The 19,958-nt window shown below is 44.9% G+C and overlaps 2 protein-coding genes and 1 long non-coding RNA gene across 18 annotated transcripts in view; 1 reads left to right on the forward strand and 2 right to left on the reverse strand.

Moving 5' to 3' along the window:
* The window catches only part of LOC106574363 (uncharacterized), an 82,491-nt gene extending 78,889 nt beyond the window's left edge, over positions 1-3,602 (forward strand). For all 10 annotated transcript variants that reach the window (XM_082962819.1, XM_082962820.1, XM_082962818.1 and 7 more), the window contains one exon: positions 1-3,602. This exon is cut by the window's left edge and continues 1,545 nt beyond it. In XM_082962819.1, the coding sequence (XP_082818945.1) occupies positions 1-1,395 (1,395 nt within the window). In that variant the 3' untranslated portion in view covers positions 1,396-3,602.
* Positions 3,603-5,369: 1,767 nt separating this feature from the next.
* LOC106574362 (uncharacterized) lies at positions 5,370-10,943 on the reverse strand. 3 transcript variants are annotated; one of them, XR_014380951.1, is made up of 6 exons: positions 10,874-10,943; positions 10,626-10,668; positions 10,356-10,483; positions 9,515-10,112; positions 9,146-9,232; positions 5,370-8,284 (listed from the first exon to the last, which is right to left on the reverse strand). It is a non-coding gene; the product is annotated as an uncharacterized LOC106574362 (long non-coding RNA). The 3 variants fall into 3 exon arrangements; XR_014380952.1 differs by having other exon boundaries at positions 5,370-6,560; positions 8,187-9,232; XR_014380950.1 differs by having other exon boundaries at positions 5,370-9,232.
* A 399-nt stretch (positions 10,944-11,342) lies between these two features.
* alg11 (asparagine-linked glycosylation 11, alpha-1,2-mannosyltransferase) lies at positions 11,343-19,677 on the reverse strand. Of its 5 annotated transcripts, none has more exons than XM_082962342.1 (6): positions 19,624-19,656; positions 18,061-18,145; positions 15,226-15,447; positions 14,063-14,434; positions 13,006-13,583; positions 11,343-12,573 (listed from the first exon to the last, which is right to left on the reverse strand). In XM_082962342.1, the coding sequence occupies exons 3-6, from the start codon at positions 15,405-15,407 to the stop codon at positions 12,290-12,292; spliced, it is 1,416 nt and encodes a 471-aa protein (XP_082818468.1). In that variant the 5' UTR covers positions 15,408-15,447; positions 18,061-18,145; positions 19,624-19,656; the 3' UTR covers positions 11,343-12,289. The 5 variants fall into 5 exon arrangements, with proteins under 5 accessions (XP_082818468.1, XP_082818467.1, NP_001167395.1 ...); XM_082962341.1 differs by having other exon boundaries at positions 15,226-17,769; positions 19,624-19,641; NM_001173924.1 differs by lacking the exon at positions 18,061-18,145 and having other exon boundaries at positions 19,624-19,677.
* Positions 19,678-19,958: the final 281 nt, after the last annotated feature.

Here is a 19,958-nt window from a genome sequence, read left to right on the forward strand (position 1 = left end):
CTCCCTCCCGCCCCACCTGCTGCCCCAACTCCTCCCCCACCACCACCTCCGCCGGTGTCAATGAAGAAGCAGCACAGCCTACAGATAGGCCACACCACCAACCAGCCCCCTCCCATATTTCCCAAGCAGCACAGCCTCTCCAAGCCGCCCCCCATGTCCTTCACGGCTCCGCCCACCACCACCTCCCTGGTCAAACAGATGGCAGGCCAGTTCCCAGGGTCCACACTGTCAACCAATCACACTGAGAGCCCCAAAGCCCCCCTGTCTCCTCCTGCGGTGAAGGCCAAACCAAGATGGCAGCCAGGCGGTGGACAGGCCCAGCAACAGGCCCCTGAGTTCCCTCCACCCCCTTCTGAGAGCAGCCTGCCTTTCCCCCCTCCTCCACCTCCTCCCCCACCTCCACCTGCTCCGGTCACCAGCCCTGCCCCTCCTGCTCCACCTCCCCCTCCCATCACTGGCCCCACCCCTCCGCCTCCCCCTCTCCCCCCCGGCAACCTAGGCTCGCCCCTGAAGAGATCTCCATTGGGCTCCTCCTCCTCGGGCTCCTCTGTCTGGGGGGGCAGGAAGCCCCCGCCTGCCACCCCCCAGAAGGCCTCCAGCATCAAGTCTAACTCCTCGGCTGAATACCAGGAGTCCCGCAGGAACCTTCTCAGCAAGTTTGCCCCACAGTCCTCTTCCCCCTCCACCTTCCCGTCCTCCCCTGCCGTACCCTTGGGTAGTTTTCCCTCTAAGGACCCCTCCCCGGCCGGCCCCGCGGCGCCCCCCAAGCCAGGCAAGCTGAACCTGGCCAACCTGGCCCTGCAGGCCAAAGTGGGTCAAGTGGGCCAGCAGCGCCAGTCCGCCGCTGACTTCCCCCCTCCCCCGCCGGCTTTTGATCTCTTCCCCCCTCCTCCGCTGCCCAGTGACGGCCACGTCGGGGCACCTAAGGTGGCAGTGGTCAACCCCCAGCCAAAAGTACCACCCGCCCCTCCCGGTCCCCCTCCCCCCGCCACCATCAACTCCTCCTGGGGCAAGGGCTCCCTGAAGAAGGCCCCTCCCCCCACGCAGCAGCGGAACCAGCCGTCTCCCCCGGCCCTGTCCCCGCCTCCCAAGCTGCCCACCTCGCCCCCCAAGGGGAACGGCAACAACGGCGTTCCCCAGCCGGGCAACTTCATGGACGACCTGAACCGGACACTGAAGCGCAAGTCGGTGAGCCGGCAGGGTTCGCTCTCCTCGTCCCGCCTCTCCAGCTCCAACCTGGAACCCGCCGCGGGCACCATGGACGACATGGAGTTGGCGCTGCCCCCACCGCCACCCGAGTTGCTGTCGGGGGGGGTCTCAGGCTATGCAACGCTACGGCGGGGGCCCCCGCCGGCCCCACCCAAGAGGGGGGGCAACACCAAACTGACACACTGACCAGGGGAGTGGTAGAAAAGGAGACTGTTGGATGATGCCTACATTACCTCTCTTGGAGAGGAGCTTCTATCTATCTATCATGTCTATCACACAGGACCGTCAGTGGACATTGACAAACTGAACTCCTCGTGTTCCATGATTATGATGGTGAATACTTAACCACGTAAATAAGGAAACGCCAAACCATGTATCCACTTCTTCTTCTTTGCCATATGTTTGTGCCACGTAATCAGAAAACCATAATAACGACGTTAGGATTCATTCTGCATTGGTACTGCATGGACATGCTGTAAAACATGAAGTTCTTTGAGTGTGTGTATGTGTACCCGTTTGTGTGCGTACCCGTGTATGTGTGCATGCGCGTGTTCACATGCATCCGGGGGGGGGGGGTGTGTGTGTGTGTGTGTGTGTGTGTGTGTGTGTGTGTGTGTGTGTGTGTGTGTGTGTGTGTGTGTGTGTGTGTGAGAGCGAGAAATAGAAGGGGAAATGGGGGACAGCCCATAAAGGAAGGCCTCTGTAATAGGGATTGTTATTTTGCCTCTGTTTTTATATGAAATTATTTAATACATGAAAGGATTTTCTTATTTTTTAGTTAAGTTTTTAAAAGCTGGTTGGCTAAATCAATTTGTTTGGAAATCATGAGATGCGGATAAGATCGAAAAACTTTAGAGTATAGGCTGAGAGGCTGTTTTAATCAATGAGCTAAGAATTCCTAACATTCCCTGAATGTTTTACAAGTGTCTCGTTCTTTGTGCTGTGATTCGGTGACACACCAATCAGGATGCCTTTTTTTCACAGACGATTGCCCTCTCTCGAAAGAGTCTCCAAATAAAAAAAGGAAATTCCCTCCTCCTAATGGCACGAAGCCACGACTGTGCAACTGGAAACATTTGTGATTTGGAATTATTTTTTCCGTAAATGTTTTATTTAATGCGTATTTTGCTTAACTGAAAGACTCAAGCGGCACGAGGCATATCGTGTGTATGTCTTCGAGGGCCCTGTGAGTCTGTGGAGTGTGCTGTGTTTGTTTGACCTGACCTGCATCTGGGTCATGTTCATTAGGCACCAAGCAGAAGAAAACGGACTGTGAAACAGGGAGGAACTCACTGGATTGTCCAATAAACACACATTTTCGCTTTTCGTTGCTACACGTTCTAAAATGTTTGGTGCCTAATGAACATCTGCTTCTGTTTATCTGTACAGTAACAGCCCTTGCTCCCCTCCCATTGGCCCCTGCCGCATTTAGATTGTCACATGACATGGCCTAAAAATTATAGAAATATAATGTACAGAGTGGGGACAGCTGTGCTCCAGGTGCAGTTTACTATATACTCAGTTATTCTCAACATGGTGGCTAAAATTGAAGCGACACGTTGTTGCTTTAAGGTACTGAGCATTGAATTATGTTGTCATTAGCATTAGACCAGACCTGACTGGCAAAATTAACCCACAAATTCCCGTCTGACTCGCATTAAAATTGAATGTTGCTTTCTACTCTGTTGCTTTCTATATCCTGTTTTTATGGCCTAAACATCCCAGTGTGGTGCAGTTTCCTGCTTCTCTTGCCAAAGTGCAGTGCAGAGAGAGGGGGCAGTGTTCTCGCAGCAATGCCTTCATTTCAAGGGTGCTAGTGCTTATTGTCCTAATAAGCCTGGATATCAATGGGCAGACATCTGAAGTTCAATGAAGGGTTTGTCCCAATTCTCCACATCCTGGATTGGATTGATATAAGCATTCGCTACGGTTTCCACCATTGTTAGCAATAGGTACAGTATAGCGACGATACCCACAAAGCTGAATGACCGTACTGAACTCAAGTGGACCATGAATGTTGAGGGACCACTACTAGACACAAAACATGCTGTCATATTAATCTTGCTTATCTACATTGCTCTGTATTGGTGAAGTTGGCTCTAGACGCTGATCTTGGGTCATTTTTGCCGCTAATGGTTGGGGGCAGGGAAGCTGATCCTAGATCTGTACCTAGGGGAAACTTCACCCCGGAGCCTGTGCATTTTCATGATTGAATATTATCCTTTTCAGGTTGTTGGTTTGCAGTATGTCAAACTGAAGTAGGCATTAAATTATTGAAGTGTTGTATCTGATTTTGGGAGCCAAATGAAGAAAACGGGGGAGATTGCAAACTAAATGTCTCTACTTGCATATAAACCGAAGATCACAATATAAATGTTCAAATCATACCTCGACCATGTCCCACTGTCTTGTTTATCACCAACTCTATGGTTAATGTATTGGTTAACTTAAAGGGGCAATCTGGGACTCAAACATTCCTTTTTTTTTTTGCTAAATAGCTAAGGAATGGGGCTGGACCACTAAAACAATTAACCAGGGCTGGGATTCAATCCGCTTGTGCCTGTCAACGATGCACCATAATAAGGTAATTTACAATTGAACCGACATCTGCAGCGTTTATCGTGAATGCAATGGAATTAAACAAGCGTATATTTTGGATTTTGATTGTGGTAAGTGTAATTAAGCTCACGAGGCATTATTGAAGAATGGCTATATATCATTAATTTAAAAGTCAAATTGGATGTACCAATCCCAGATTGTCCCTTTTAACCTTTGTCTACTGTTGTGAAAGAATGAAACTTAAAGATTGAGGCTAGAGCATCTAATGCTTCCTTCCTTGAAGTAGTCACTGATCTGACATACACTACATGACCAAAAGTATGTGGACACCTGCTCGTCAAACATCTCATTCCAATATCCTGGGCATCGATATGGAGTTGGTCCCCCATTGCTGCTATAACAGTCTACACTTCTGGGAAGGCTTTCCCACTAGTTGGAATATTGCTGCAGGGACTTGCTTCCATTCAGCCACGAGTATTAGTGAGGCTGGGTGATTAGGCGTGGCTCGCAGCCAGCGTTCCAATTAATCCCAAAGGTATTCGATGGGGTTGAGGTCAGGGCTCTGTGCAGGCCAGTCAAGTTCTTCCGCACCGATCTTGAAAAAACATTTCTGTATGGACCTCGCTTTGTGCAAGGGCGCATTGTCATGCTGGAACAGGAAAGGGCTTTCCCCAAACTGTTGCCACAAAGTTGGAAACACAGAATCGTCTAGAATATTACTGTATGCTGTAGCGTTATTTCCCTTCGATGGAACTAAGGGGCCTAGCCCGAATCATGAAGAACACCCCAGATCATTATTACTCCACCAAACTTTACAGTTGGCACAGTATTGTGGCAGGTAGCGCTCTCCTGGCATCCGCCAAACCCAGATGGTGACGTGTGATTAATCACTCCAGAGAACATGTTTCAATGGCGGAAAACTTTACACCTCTCCAGCTGACGCTTGGCATTGCGCATGGTGATCTTAGTCTTGTGTGCGGCTGCTCGGCCATGGAAATGCATTTCATAAAGCTCGCGACGAACAGTTCTTGTGCTGATATTGTTTCCAAAGGCAGTTTGGATCTCGGTATTGAGTGTTGCAACTGAGGACAGACTATGTTTTACACGCTACGTGCGTCAGCACTCGGCGGTCCTGTTCTGAGAGCTTGTGTGGCCTATCACTTCGTGGCTGAGATGTTTTGGCTCCTAGATGTTTCCACTTCACAATAACAGCACTTACAGTTGACCGGGGCAGCTCTAGCAGGGCAGACATTTTACAAACTGACTTGTTGGAACGGTTGACTCCTATCACCGTGCCACGTTGAAAGTCACTAAGCTCTTCATAAGGCCATTCTACTGCCAATATTTGTCTATGGATATTGAATGGCTGTGTGCTTGATTTTATACACCTGTCAGCAACAGGTGTGGCTGAAATGGTGTCTACATACTTTGTATATAGTGTAACCAATGCAATTGAAAGGTTGCTTATACCAATCCAGTGGTTACTTCAAGGAAAGAAGGTTCCATTTTTTTTAGGCTTAGTGGGCTGTTGTATTCTTGAAGAGCTCATTTGTATACCCGTCACTGGTATGATAAGCATAGATATGCACTGTGAGACTGACCAGGTGAAAACTATGATCCTTTATTGATGTCACTTGTTAAATCCACTTCAATCAATGTCGATAAAGGGGAGGAGACAGGTTAAAGAAGGATTTTTAAGCCTAGAGACAATTGAGATGTGGATTGTGTGTGCCATTCAGAGGGTGATTGGGCAAGGCAAAAGATTTAAGTTCCTTTAAGCAGGTATCAGGCACACCGGTTTGAGTGTGTCAAGAACTGCAACGCTGCTGGGTTTTTCACACTCAACAGTTTCCTGTGTGTATCAGGAATGGGCCACTACCCAAAGGACATCCAGTCAACTTCACACAACTGTGGGAAGCATTGGAGTCAACATGTGCCAGCATCCCTGTGGAACGCTTTCGACACCTTTCTAGAGTCCATGCCCCGACAAATTGAGGCTGTTCTGAGGGCAAAAGGTGTTCCTAATGTTTTGTGCACTGTGTAGAACAGTCTGTTTATACACAGGCCACCCAATTCTGATTTTCCACTAATCGGTCTTTTGACTAGTCAAATGAGCTCTATTGCCAATAATAGGGCAAAATATCATAATTGGGCTGCCTGTATAAATGCAGCCAAACACTATCTTTGATAAGATGGAATGTAGCTCTGAGTTGATGAGCTTTGAGTGCCCTCTTGTGGTCTCCATGTCCTGCATATACAGGATCACCCTGCATGCGTCTTTCAATCACGATGGACAGTGGATCATTTGTCATTCTTAAATTATCACTTGTATCTATTAAAGGCCAGAGGCTTGTATGTCCCATTTACTGAACATGAATGACTCGCATTCAGACGAGTAATCAATTTAATTGGAAATTCTCATGTTCCATCAGAACCTCCTAAGCTCCCTTCTTTCCAACGAGTACTGTCAGGGCCTGATGGTACAGAGAGAGTCACCACAGAGTCGTCTGATCAGGAGAATGTCACGTTATAGAAATGTATGGTGTAGAACAGACATGGTTGTCTGTCAGAAAATTGTAATGTATAGAGCTGACAATTCAGTATTCTATCTGCAACACTCGGAACGTTTCACATCACTGAATATACTCCGGGTGTGTCGGGCCGAATCACTCCAGGTGGTTGCCGATGCTGTCGCCTCTTGGGATCAGCCGAGGCTCCACTTCCTGTCTGGAGAAAGAGTGGCTGGGAAAGAGAGGAGGGGCCTCAGATGCCAGGCACAGGTAGGGCAGGGCCTGCAGCAATACATTGTGGTTAGCACAGTGATTATTTTGAGTGTTCTATACATTGGTATCAATTGAAGCAGATTTTCTTTAGCCTGGTCCCTAGATCTGTTTGTGCCATCTTGTCAACTGACCAAAGGAGATAAAAAAGACCGCAATAACAGATCTGGGAACAGGCTAGGTTTGCTTACCCTGTTCCCAAATGGTTACACGTTCAACTGCTGTCTCTTACTCGTGAAGTTTTGTTGATAGAGAATCTGGATTTATGGCCCAGCTAGACACTTTAGCTCTGTTTATACCTGGTGTAAACATGAATCCTTTGTCCTGATCTTGTCTACATTCTGATTTTGCCCTCATTTCAAGAAATGTGTCTAAAAATAGCCCACGTTAACATATGTAGCTTAAGCAACAAGGTTAATGAAATTAACAGCTTGCTAGTATCTCTGAAACTCACTTAGACAATACCTTTGATAGTGGTAGCAATACAAGGTTATAACATTTACAGAAATGCCAGTGGGGGTGGTGTTGCTGTTTATATTCTGAACCACATTCCTGTACAGATTTGAGATCTCATGTTAAATACTGTTGAAGTAATATGGCTACAGGTTCATCTGCCTCACCTAAAGCCCATTCTGGTGAGAAGCTGCTATAGACCAAGTGCCAACAGTCAGTATCTGGATAACGTGTTAAATGCTTGATAATGTATGTGATAACAGAAGTATATTTCTTTTCAAGCTGCCCACTCAAGAAAAAGCTTCAAACTGGAACCAGTGCCTGCAACCTGGTTATCAGTCAACCTACCAGGGTAGTTAAACAGCACAGGAATGAAATCAACATGTATTGATCACATCTTTACTAATGCTGCAGAAATGTGCTTGAAAGCAGTATCCAGATCCATTGGATGTAGTGATCATAGTATAGTAGCCATATCGAGGAAAACCAAAGTTCCAAAGACTGGGCCTAAAATAGTGTATGAGGTCATACAATAAGTTTTGTAGTGATTCCTATGTTGTTGATGTAAAGAATATTTGTTGGTCAGTGTTGTGTAATGAGATGCAACAGTTACACATTTAGGAAATTGCTTATCCCAGTTTTATTTTTTAAATGTAACCTTTATTTAACTAGGCAAGTCAGTTAAGAATAAATTCTGACGGCCTCCCCCGGCCAAATCCGGATGACGCTGGGCCAATTGTGCGCCGCCCTATGGGACACAGCCTGGATTCGAACCAGGTACTGTAATGACGCGTCTTGCACTGAGATGCCGTAGACGGCTGTGCCACTCGGGAGCCCAATTAAAGCATTATTTAATCTGCAGTTATTGTTTATCCTTTTACCAGTAATTTTTACATGTACATTTTATTTTGATTAATATGTCTTATTTTGTAACTAAATGCAGGTTCTGATGGTATGAGTAAATGTTGGGGGAAAAAATCTTGGTTCTTTTCTAAGCATAGCAATTTCAATGTAAAAAAGGACTCCGACAACAAAAAAGTTGAAGTGAACTGGCAAGGGAGCTGAGTCCTCATTCAAATCCCCAGAGCTCACTTTAAAGAGGACTGAGATTGGTTCTTTTAAAGAGGAATAATGTGAAAAAACCCTTCTATTCTCTTCATCTATTGGGCATCCCCCCTCTCTCACCACTGGACTCAGAGCTGTCCTGGCCACAGTTCAGGGACACAACCGGAGTGAGCTCTGCAGGGGCGCACACTCACATGTGTGATGCAGGAGGTGGCTGGCTGGGAGGGAGGGGAGGATAAGTGGCAGTAAAGAATGGGCATACCTTAAAGCACTTTGATCAGTATGCTAGTACAGTATGAATGTTTCTCTATCTAAAAAATCTATATCTTTAGTGTTTTATAAATCTATACATCTAGCTTTTATAACAGGCACCAGTCCTGTTGGAATGATCAAGGCAGAGAGATAAACTAATTTGGTGACATTCTGTTCTCCCCAGTCTGTCAAAACAAACACAGCATCCCATGCCAAAATCAACAGTGTGTGGAGTCTGTCAACAGTAGAATGTCCTAAAAACCATCAGTTTATAGATTAACCCTATAGCGGACTACCACAGTAATCTGTGTCTAGGACCAAACACAAATAATTTGCTCGTATTGTTATCCGCTATTGATGTAAAATGCAGTTTATGTAGCTATTTTTCCTGTTCATCTGGTCCAAGATTTAGAAAGATATTTGTTTTGTGAGTCAATAAAATAATTTGCTAAAGAGATGTGGTCATGTATTTATCAGTCCCAATCCTTCATCAGCTGCGTATTGGGGAGGAATTGTTTATTGTACTGAGTGAGTGTGGTTGTTTATACGAACATTGTCTCAAAGTAGTGTATAGAGTAGAGTGCTGATCTAGGATCAGGTCCTCCCTGTCCATAGTGTATTTTTATTAATTATGATCTGAAAGGGAAAACCGATCCTAGATCATCACCCTTATTCTGAGATGATTGATTCGGCCCCGGATCCATTTCTTGTACTGAGTTCATAGGCTGCGATCACACAGGTAGCCCAATTCTGATATTTTTTTTTCTCTAATTGGTCCTGACAAATCAGATCTTTTTTTTGGCCAATAATCGAGGATCGGGTCTCACCACAAAGAAGCCCACTCTGAAAGCACATCTGTGGGTCTTCTCCAGAGCTCTTCAGACAGTCTGTCTCCTTTATCCCAAAGTAACAACCTGGAAGAGAAGATAGATCTTAATGCATGTGATGACGTGTATGGGGGAAAAAAAATAAAAAATGAAATGTAACGACCCCTACCTAGGTATGCTTGCTACTATCTTCCCCAAGTGAGCGGAAGTTAGCAAGTTTGATTTACTACATTGTTGTCAGAAGTGGGATGGTGCCTGTGATATAAATGCAACATTTTCAAAGATTTTACTGAACAACAGTTCATAAAGGCCCGACTATGGATTTCACATGACATGGAATACAGATATGCATCTGTTGATCTCAAATACCTTTAAAAAAAAAGTAGGGGTGTGGATCAGAAAAGCAGTCAGTAAGTGGTGTGACCACATTTTTCCTCATGCAGCGCGTCATCTCCTTGAGTTGACACCGCATTGAGTTGATCAGGCTGTTGATAGTGGCCTGTGGAACGTTGTCCCACTCCTCTTCAATGGCTGCGCGAAGTTGCTGGATATTGTCGGGGACTGGAACAAGCTGTCAGACACGTTGATCCAGAGCATCCCAAACATGCTCAATGGGTGACATGTCTTGAGTATGCAGGCCATGGAAGAACTGGGACATTTTCAGCTTCCAGGAATTGTGTACAGATCCTTGTAACATGGGGCCATGCATTATCATGCTGAAACATGAGGTGATGGCTGCAGATGAATGGCACGACAATGGGCCTCAGGATCTCGTCACGATATCTATGTGCATTGAAATTGCCATCGATAAAATACAATTGTGTTCGTTGTCTGTAGCTTATGCCTGCCCACACCATAAACCCACCGCCACTATGGGGCACTCTGATCACAACGTTGACATCAGCAAACCACTTGATGCCATACACGTGGTCCGCAGTTGTGAGGCTCTTGAACGTACTGCCAAATTCTGTAAAATGATATTGGAGACATGATTTTGCAAACATTTCTAAAAACATGTTTTCACTTTGTCATTAGTATATGTAATCAATTTTGAATTCAAGCTGTAGCACAACAAAAATGTTGTTACAGCTTGAATTCAAAATGGATTTTATCACGTTTAAATGTGGAATAAATCGAAGGGTATAAATACTTTCTGAAAGCACTGTAAATGTAGCCATTCCACTGAGGTTAGGGGTGAGAAGATACTTACCCTTTTGACAGAGCCATGGGTGACTCGCTATAGACTAAGGCCAGCGTACAGATTGTTGACTTGTGTCATGGTTACGACGAGAGCCTTGTCTGCCATGGACGCCAGCTCTGACTGGTATAGGGGCAAGCCTGCAGAGGTCAAAGGTAACAGGGGAGACTGAGCACTCATACAGTACATTTCACATCAGGGGTATTTGGGAGGTAATATTGTCCTGGGTCCCTCGTCAGCATTGTGAATAGATTTTATTTGTATTAATGATTAACATAATACCTTGAACTGGGTCATGTTCATTAGGGCTCACCGTAGGAAAACACTGCAACAGAAAACAAAAATAAGTATTTCTTATTCCTCCCATTTTACTCGTTTTCTTCAGTTTGGTGCCCAGTGAACACGACCCTGGCTTCACTTCCTGACTGGATGCAAATTACAAATCAAATGGACTGAGGCATGTGTAGAAGCACTATCAAAACCAGCTGCAAAATTGAGTTCTACCCCTGAAAGGATTGTGTATCACTTACCTGAGCAGAACAACACACCGCTTCATCTTCTGTCTGTCATAAAACAAAGCACCTCGATCATCAACTCCCCCATTCCTTAAATACAGTAGGATCAGACTCTACCCTGCCCTCTCCCTCCTGTTCCCTCCTCCTTGCCATGACACTGACTAACCTTAGTGCTTTGGGTTTATTTCAATACCTACAGGCTGACATCTCATTACGCAGATGCACATGCAATCTTACAAATCAGTGCAAACAACTACATATCACAAAAATTGCAAGTAAAACCTTTAAAATAGCCACCATATGCAAAGGCAGTGCTAGCAATAAATAGACAAGTTTGCTTGCAAGAAGACCACTACAACAGTTGTTTTCTGATTGTCCGATTCATGTTTCTACATGGTGAAAACACTGACTGACGTCCACATGTTTGTGCTCTAAAATGCTTGTTGATCAATTTATCATTGCACTAAAGATGACAAAACCAATGTATTTTATAAATGTTTTAATATTAAAAAAAAACTTCCTACTTAGGATACAGAACGGTGTTTCTAGTTATTTAAAATGTTAAGTAACAATATAATTATTACAGCAGTCATCAGGATTGTGAAGTTCATCTCTACAGGCTCGTCACTGTCCTCTCAATGATGTCAGCGATCAGAGTTTGGTCATCATCAAAGACAGTCAGACACTGCTGTCATTCCAGGTAGTCTTTATTGTAGTCGCACTACACAAGAGATCAGATCTCACAATGCCTAGAGATGTGTTTCACATCCCACAAACCACATTAAACGCTATATGTAGCCTAGCGGTTAGGAGCGTTGGGCCAGTAACTGAGAGGTCGCTGGTTCAAATCCCGAGCCAACTAGGTGAAAAATATGTCGATGTGCCCGTGAGCAAGGCAATCGCTCCAGGGTTGCCGTCAATAATGGCTGATCCCTGACTGGGTGGGATAAACAATTTCCAATTCACACATGTGAAATAATACAAATGTAAGCACCCACCTAATTATCTTATTATAACAATCTTCTGATATTTGTAGTTTGACTGTAAAAAGACAATCTGGAATGCCATCAAAATCACAGTTGTGTCCAGTCCACGCTAGACAAGCACTAATCTAGTCTACCAGCCGGCTCTCCGTATGCGCTGACAATCGAGACGGGGAACTTGGACGTTAGACGAGCACTAAAAATGTTATGCCTCAAGTACGAATACACTGGAAAAATGTAATGGGTCTTGAAAACAAATACTAAACATATAAGACCCTCTAGAAAGAGAGTGGACACCTGGACTGACAAGTCAATAAATACATCTTTCATTTCAGTCAATGTATTTCCTGGTGCATTTTAACACAAACTGTATCCTATGTCAACTAAAAGGAATGGCTAGTATGCATGCACACGCTCCATGAGCGTGACACACTTCCACCCACACCCCTCATCGCTCCAGTGTCCCCATGAGAGGCTCCATGGCGGCCAGGAAGCAGGCCTCGAACTCCTGGTCGGAGAAGCGGGTGACTGAGTGGCGGGCGTTGCGTCGGATCTCCAGGCGGGCCGAGGGTGACAGGGCCAGGATCCGCTCAATGGCGTCTGCGTAGCCGTCCTCATCCTCGGCCAGGAAGCCCGTCTGGCGGCCCTCGTAGGGCACCACAATGTCCAGCCTGGGGCCTCCAGACTTGTGGGCCAGGATGACGGTCCCAGCCGCCATGCACTCCACCACCCCTGAGAGCAGAGGAGAGCAGAGGGTACAGGGTAAGTGTTGGCTTTAAAGTTAGACACATTACTGGATGGATAAGCGCATTACCTAAGAGTGCATTTATATTGAACACTGAAGATGGCATCCACAGCCACCTGGCTAGCAACCCAGCCATTTTGAGAAACTTGCTACGGGCAGTAGAAATGCCTGTATGCCTTCATCTTTCATTTATAAAGAGGAGGATTAGCAAAAGCATATTGTTACAGAACAATGTACTACAATTTCAGAATGGGCTGTTGAATAGAGCGTATGAGGACTCCATTCAGTACAGGATTATACAGTACTAAATGTTGGGAATGTAGAGAGAGAACAAGCGCTTTGCATTGGAATAATAGCCACTCCAGGTGTTTAATAATATAAACGACAGTAGTATAGAATGATGGTAATTCTGTTTTTACCTATCCCGAAGTGTTCGTTCCACATGGTGTGCAGTCCCACAGTAGCTTCCCCCAACTCCCTCTTCAGCTCCTCAAACGGCACGTTGAGTTTAAACTCCACCCTGTCCGCCACGCCCAGCTCCTGGCACAGCCCTCTCAGCATCAACACCCTATCCTCATCCTCTTGGTTCCGGCATCCACCAATCAGCACCAACCTCAGCGACTCCCTTCCTCCCGGCCCCGCAACTAGCCCCGCTTCTTTCTTCTGCAGCACCTTCCGGAAGGCGCGAATCTGAAGCCGATGGTCCTTCTCCGGTCGAAACTGACCAATGGAAACGATGGAATGGCACTTCCGGTCCGAGTCCTCGTCCAACGGGAGCTGGAGGAAGGCGTGGGTGTCGCAGGGCGGGTAGACGAGGCAGGTGCGGTTGGTCGCTCGCCACAGGGTCAGGATGTGGTTCAGGGTCCAGCTGGAGTTGACCATGACCACGTCGCTGCAGGAGCCGGCCAGACCATAGAGCAGCGCCAGCAGGCAGTAGTAGACAACCTTGACCGCGCTCAGGAACAGGTTGTTGGAGATGTAGTCTGCGTTGTTGAACCTGGAAACATAGGGGGGGAGGTTGGATAGGGAACGATAACATGATAGGATCAGGTGAGGTGAAGGGAAGCATGCACAACAAGGAGAAGTCATGCACTGACGTCAGTGATAAAGTGGACCTAAGTTACAACATGAACAACACTGATTGATGCAGGATCGATGACAGTCAAAACAATGACAGCGGTGCAGCGTGGTAGTTAGTGCTTGTAAGTTTCCAGAGTATTCATAACTTCCCTATTCCCATTAGCCTGATTTGATTCTGATCTTAGCCTAATCCAGATCTGTAGGTGACTTTTCAGCCAACTTCTCTGACTAACATTGTCATGCCTTGTAGTCAGAGTGTGACATTGACAATAATAGGCAGAGAGGCATTGACTAAAGCACATTCAGATATGGACCTGGCTATATTAACCTAGTTAGACTGTGTCTCGGAGGCCGGGGGTCTGTAGTGAGAAACAGGGTTCTGAGACGATTACCTACCTGGGGTTCCTCTCGCGCACCACCGACAGCATGTCTGTGCTGATGGTGGGGTAGTGCACGTAGCTAGCCACGTGACAACCCCCTAGGTATTTAAACACAGGCAGAGTGAAGGCGTAACCCATGGAGTCGATGTAGACATCTGGGACAAACTCCGTAAGGGCTTCCCAACCAAGGAAGATTGAGCCTACACTTTGACCAATCAGAGTGAAGTGGGGGAAGAGGCTGGCCTCGACCAATAGGCGGTGTTTGAGGAAGACAAACTGGACGGGTCGAGGTAAAAGGATGTTGAAGCGCCGCCGGGCGCCATCAAGAATCTGCTGGTTCGTCACACCCTGGTCGCCCGTGTACACCATGAAGTTGACATCTTGGTACCTGGGACATGGAGAAGACCATATTTATTATTGCACACAGTAGCAAACCCTTTTGCAATGGATAACGTTTGTAACAAAAACAAAAGTTTATTGGACAAGTTCAGGTAGTCCCCAGTTGATTGTACTTCCCTCCCCTGTGGGTCTATTTGCTTCCATTTGGTTCCTAGTGAATATGACCCAGGTTGGTGAATTAATGTGGAAGACTGGGTGATGTTCATTAGGGCACAATGCAGAAAATGTTACGCAAGGTAAAATTAAAATGGGCGTTAAGTCCCTCTCTGTTCCAATCCTTTTTCTTCCCTTTGGTGCCTAATGAACATGGCAACGAATTACTGTTGGATATGGGTTTTTTCATACTGTGTCAACATTCTAAATCAACATAATGCTTGACAAATGGGTAGCAAGCTGAGATACGGTAGATAATCCACCAAAGTAACTTCTTCATGCTGAATGCACTGAGCAATCTGTAGTAAGATCCTATAGCTAGGAATATTATAATTAAGCAATAAGGCCCAAGGCTTTTCTTATGCACAACGCAACGCGTCACAAACCCCCAAGGTGCCTTATTGCTATTATAAACTGGTTACCAACGTAATTAGTGCTGTAAAAATGAATGTTTTGTCATACCTGTGGTATACGTTCTGATACACCACTGCTGTCAGCCAAATCAGCATTCAGGGCTCGAACCACCCAGTTTACAACAATAATATAATTTGTCACCGGTGATTAGCTAGTGTGGCTTAGCTTAGTCAAGGTGTAACGACATACATTGAAAGTGCAATTTTCCATTACCTATTCTGCAAAGCTCTGAGGGCACACCACAGCACTCTCTCGCCACCACCTCCTGCGTTGCAGTACGGGTGAAAGAAGGCCACTGTGGGACGCCCATCACGCGCTCGACGTGCGTTCCTGTTTGCCTGCAGCCACACGCGCACACCCATGACAAGCGCGACCAGGGTGGCGGTCAGGAGCATGCACAGAAACACACATGGCAGAAGCAACGTCCACAACAACCTGGGGTAATGAGAGCACTATAAGAGATAAGGTGACAGACCTGCTCGACAGAAAAGGCCAATTCAGTAAGACAACGTTGCGTAACGTTCCGTTAGAAATATATAATGTAGCTAGAACAAACATGCATCTCTGACTTGTAGAATATGGAATCACATCAGCTGTATTTATGCCTTTTCTATCTGCAACCATCTGCGTTATTTTCCCACTGAATGCTCAGATATGTAGCTAGCTAGAGCAAACATACCTCTGACATGTAGAAAGAGCCATATATGAGCTATAGCAGCTCTATTCATGACATTTCTACCTGCAACGTTCCACAACATTTGCCTAACATTACTACTGAACAAGGCCCAGGAACCCTGTTAAACTGATAATCTCCAATAGAAATAAAAAAAATGTTGCTACGAATTGAACTTTAAATGAGTTGACTCTTCACATGGGATGATTTCACTGAACAACAAAAGGAGAGATTGAGTGATCCCCAATGATCAATCGCATCTCCCCAAAATGTTTAACATACATCTGTAAAATGATAGTCTAGAAACTAAAGCTTTGGTTGTCTTTCTCTCAGGCTTGTCTTCTTCCTGGACCTCCTCAATGTCCACCTCTTGAACATCAGACACTGAGGCCTCATCTTCACTGTTTCTTCCAACCTTGTTGAGGATGGCTCGTTGTCAGGCTCAAAAAGCTTAACATTTGCCCGGATGGCCACCAATTTTTTAATCCTTGTATTGGTCAGCCTGTTGCGTGCTTTGATGTGTGTTCCCAAACAAAGCCCAGTTGCGCTCTGAGGTGTCCCTTCTACCAGTTGGCTGATGAGATATGTTGGCACACTGCCATATTGCATTTCCATCCCAAAGCCCTTGCTTGGACGTGTACTTCGCCAGACTGCCAAGAACCTTGCCCTCATCCAGGCCAAGGTGGCAAGACACAGTAGTGATGACACCATAGGCCTTGTTGATCTCTGCACCAGACAGGATGCTCTTGCCATCATACTTGGGGTCCAACATACGCTGCGGTGTGTATGGGCTTCAGGCAGAAGTCTTCACGCTTTTTGATGGTTTCAGAACTGCAGTTTCCTCTGTTTGGAGCAACAGTGAAGTGGGCAGAGCAGTACGGATTTATTCTCTTACATCTGCAAGCAGAGTCTGAACATCAGACAGGATGGCATTGTCTTCCTCAATCTGTGCAATGGCTACTGCTATAGGTTTCAGGAGTTTCAGGCTGCTTACCACCCTCTCCCAAAATACATCATCTAGGAGGATCCTCTTGATGGGGCTGTCCATATCGGCAGACTGTGATATGGCCATTTCTTGGAGAGACTCATTCCCCTCCAGGAGACTGTCAAACATGATGACAACACCAGCCCAACGGGTGTTGCTGGGCAGCTTCAATGTGGTGCTCTTATTATTCTCACTTTGCTTGGTGAGGTAGATTGTTGCTATAACTTGATGACCCTTCACATACCTAACCATTTCCTTGGCTCTCTTGTAGAGTGTATCCATTGTTTTCAGTGCCATGATGTCCTTGAGGAGCAGATTCAATGCATGAGCAGCACAGCCAATGGGTGTGATGTGAGGGTAGGACTCCTCCACTTTAGACCAAGCAGCCTTCATGTTCGCAGCATTGTCTGTCACCAGTGCAAATACCTTCTGTGGTTCAAGGTCATTGATGACTGCCTTCAGCTCATCTGCATTGTACAGACCGGTGTGTCTGTTGTCCCTTTTGTCTGTGCTCTTTTAGAATACTGGTTGAGGGGTGGAGATGTAGTTAATTGTTCCATGGCCGCGAACATTCGACCACTCGTCAGAGATGATTGCAATACAATCTGCTTTCTCTATGATTTGCTTGACCTTCACTTGAACTCTGCATCCAGCAAATGAGTAGATAAAGCATGTCTGGTTGGAGGGGTGTATGCTGGGCGAAGAACATTCAGAAATCTCTTCCAGTACAAATTGCCTGTGAGCATCAGGGGTGAACCAGTTGCATACACAGCTCGAGCAAGACATTCATCAGCATTTCTCTGACTACGTTCCTCCATTGAGTCAAAAAAACTTCTGATTCCAGGAGGACCATGAGCTGTTGCTATCGATAAGGTCTCTGATTCATCATTTTCACCTCGAATAAAAGTAGAGGGACTTTTGGCATAGGTTGCTTGTTGTGAGCGCTTAGGGAACTGTATGCACTTGGCCAGATGATTCTGTATCTTTGTTGCATTCTTCACATATGATTTGGCACAGTATTTGCAAATGTACACCACTTTTCTTTCTACATTAGCTTCAGTGAAATGTCTCCACATCAGATCGTGCCCGTGGCATTTTCCTGCAAAGAAAAATATAAGTAAAAAAACACTAAATACAATTCCATGTACAGATAAAGTTAGATTAAACAACTCTTTTGTAAGATAAATGTTTTAAAATGAAACATGTATGGAAAAAGGTGAATTAACACTCCTCAGTTAGCAAGCTCAAGCAAGCTAAAGCCCACATGGTAGCAAAAACTAACTAGCAGAAATTGTTAACAAGTTAGTTCCAGGTTGTATTTACTAGTTAACAAAAAAAACATGTCATATAAAATATATTCACCCCACCCTGCATTGTAATCAAAACTTACCAGAAAGCATGTAGTCCTTGGCTCAGACAGTGTAGTAGTGTGGGCTCAATAGTATCTCATTATTGTGCAAGATCTTGAGAATCAACTGAACATGTGATGGAAGATGCAGAGGGTTGCAATTCCATTTAATTGGGGACAGTTTAACCAAAACATGCCACAAGACCTAGAATTGCCTTGTGTATCGTATCCCACAAAAAAGGTTCACTGTTATAAGCTAACTTTTATGATGAATTTAAGCAAAATTCCCGGGCTTAACTTCCCATGGAAAATTTCCGGTAAAAATCTAGAAAATTACAGTAAAGTTTCCGACCCTTTGCAACCCTATCTATACTAAAAGTTTGCTTTCGAAAAACCTTCGCACGTAGGATTTCAGCGGTTACATTCGCCCACCGTTGGCTCCATGTGAACTACAATTCCGACGCTGTGTATTAACGTTAGAAACGTAAATAATCATGGCTTTCAAACTGGTTTTCGAAACATGAGCTGATATACCCTATTGAGGATAGTATTTTCTGGCCAGGGGAGGTTTGTTAAGATCCCCGACGATCGTTCTGAATGCTTCAACGCATTGCTTGCGGTATGGTTATGGAAACATAATGAACCTATCTTTCATATCAGATAAATCATTTTCAAAAAACAAAATGGTTAAATTACTACACGTCTTGATAGTGTTCCCACATGGCAATATCTCCATGTTACCTTTGCTTGTTTACAGATGACAGGCTGAAGAAATAGGCAGCCATCTGGTTGTCACTGTTACCACAAATACAAAGTCAAAATAGGCTAGTGTAAAAATTCATGAAAATAAAAATGAGCTTTTTGTTCTTAATTTATGGTTAGGCATAATGTTAATGGGGTTAAGGTTAGGTTTAAAATCAGATGTTTAATTAGATACATTGTAGAAATAGGCAGGGTTTATGACTTAACTAGTGATGACCTGGCTACCTGTGCTAATCTTTAGCATGCTCTGAACACCTGTGTGGGTAGTGTGGGGAGGGTAGTGTAGTTATTCATCAACTGGAGGAACACAGCTTATGGATCTGTGTAAAACTGCTACAGTAACTATTTTGTATGCATCTTTCTAGCTGACATGAAAGATATGCCACCCCTTATCAGCGTGTTTCAAAAACCATTTTGCAAGCGATGATTGACGTTTCTAAACGTCAAACACACAGCGTCGGAATTGTAGTTCATATGCAGCCACCCAAACTTACTGCGTGGGCGAAGCTTAGCGCTGAAAACCCTACGCCACGGATAATAAGAGTTTGCGAGCTAGCTAGCTACATTCCATGAGCAACAAGACACGACTTAAGAAAAATTACACGAGTCGACATTGATAAACAGGCTATGAATTACTTATGATAAAATAATAGCTGGCTTAACGTTAACTAACTGTAACGTAGGTGATGTACTGCTGTTGACAGCTAAGTAGCTAGCCAGCTGGTTAGCTATAATGCCTAGCTAGCTGACTAAAGCAATCAATCGCACAATGTTTTGTCTAGTTAGCTGGGCAAATATCGAACATCTTTAGATAAAGATGTACATAAAAAACAAAATTCCAACCTGATTAGATCACACAAACATTGAGCAAGTTGATCATGGACAGACATCTTGACAACACAACCTCCAAACCGGAAGTGTTTGTGCTGCAAATTCACTATTGGTTTTTATTTTAGGTTAGCGCGTACGTTCTTATTATACCTCGGTGAGAGCATAGCGCCACCTGGTGTAGTCAATGATGTGTATAAAATCCTCTTGGCACTCCTCAATTGTACCAAATATTTTGGAAGCTATAGAAAGTAATTGATTAATGTCTACATTCGTTTTTGACACGTTTATTATATTACAGACACCTTAATGCATACTGTTAAATTATCTTATGTGTGCTAAACATAAAA

The sequence above is a fragment of the Salmo salar genome, chromosome 16, assembly GCF_965601325.2.
Source record: "Salmo salar chromosome 16, fSalSal1, whole genome shotgun sequence".
Taxonomy (NCBI): Eukaryota; Metazoa; Chordata; class Actinopteri; order Salmoniformes; family Salmonidae; genus Salmo; species Salmo salar.

Excerpts from the sequence above, each read along its gene's own strand:
- alg11 (NM_001173924.1), bottom strand. The coding sequence starts at position 19,670 with ATGTCTGTCCATGATCAACTTGCTCAATGTTTGTGTGATCTAATCAG. Across the intron at positions 15,448-19,623 it reads TGTTTGTGTGATCTAATCAG|GTTGTTGTGGACGTTGCTTC; the intron begins GTTGGAATTTTG and ends TCATTACCCCAG. Across the intron at positions 12,574-13,005 it reads GAACGAACACTTCGGGATAG|GGGTGGTGGAGTGCATGGCG; the intron begins GTAAAAACAGAA and ends CTCTGCTCTCAG.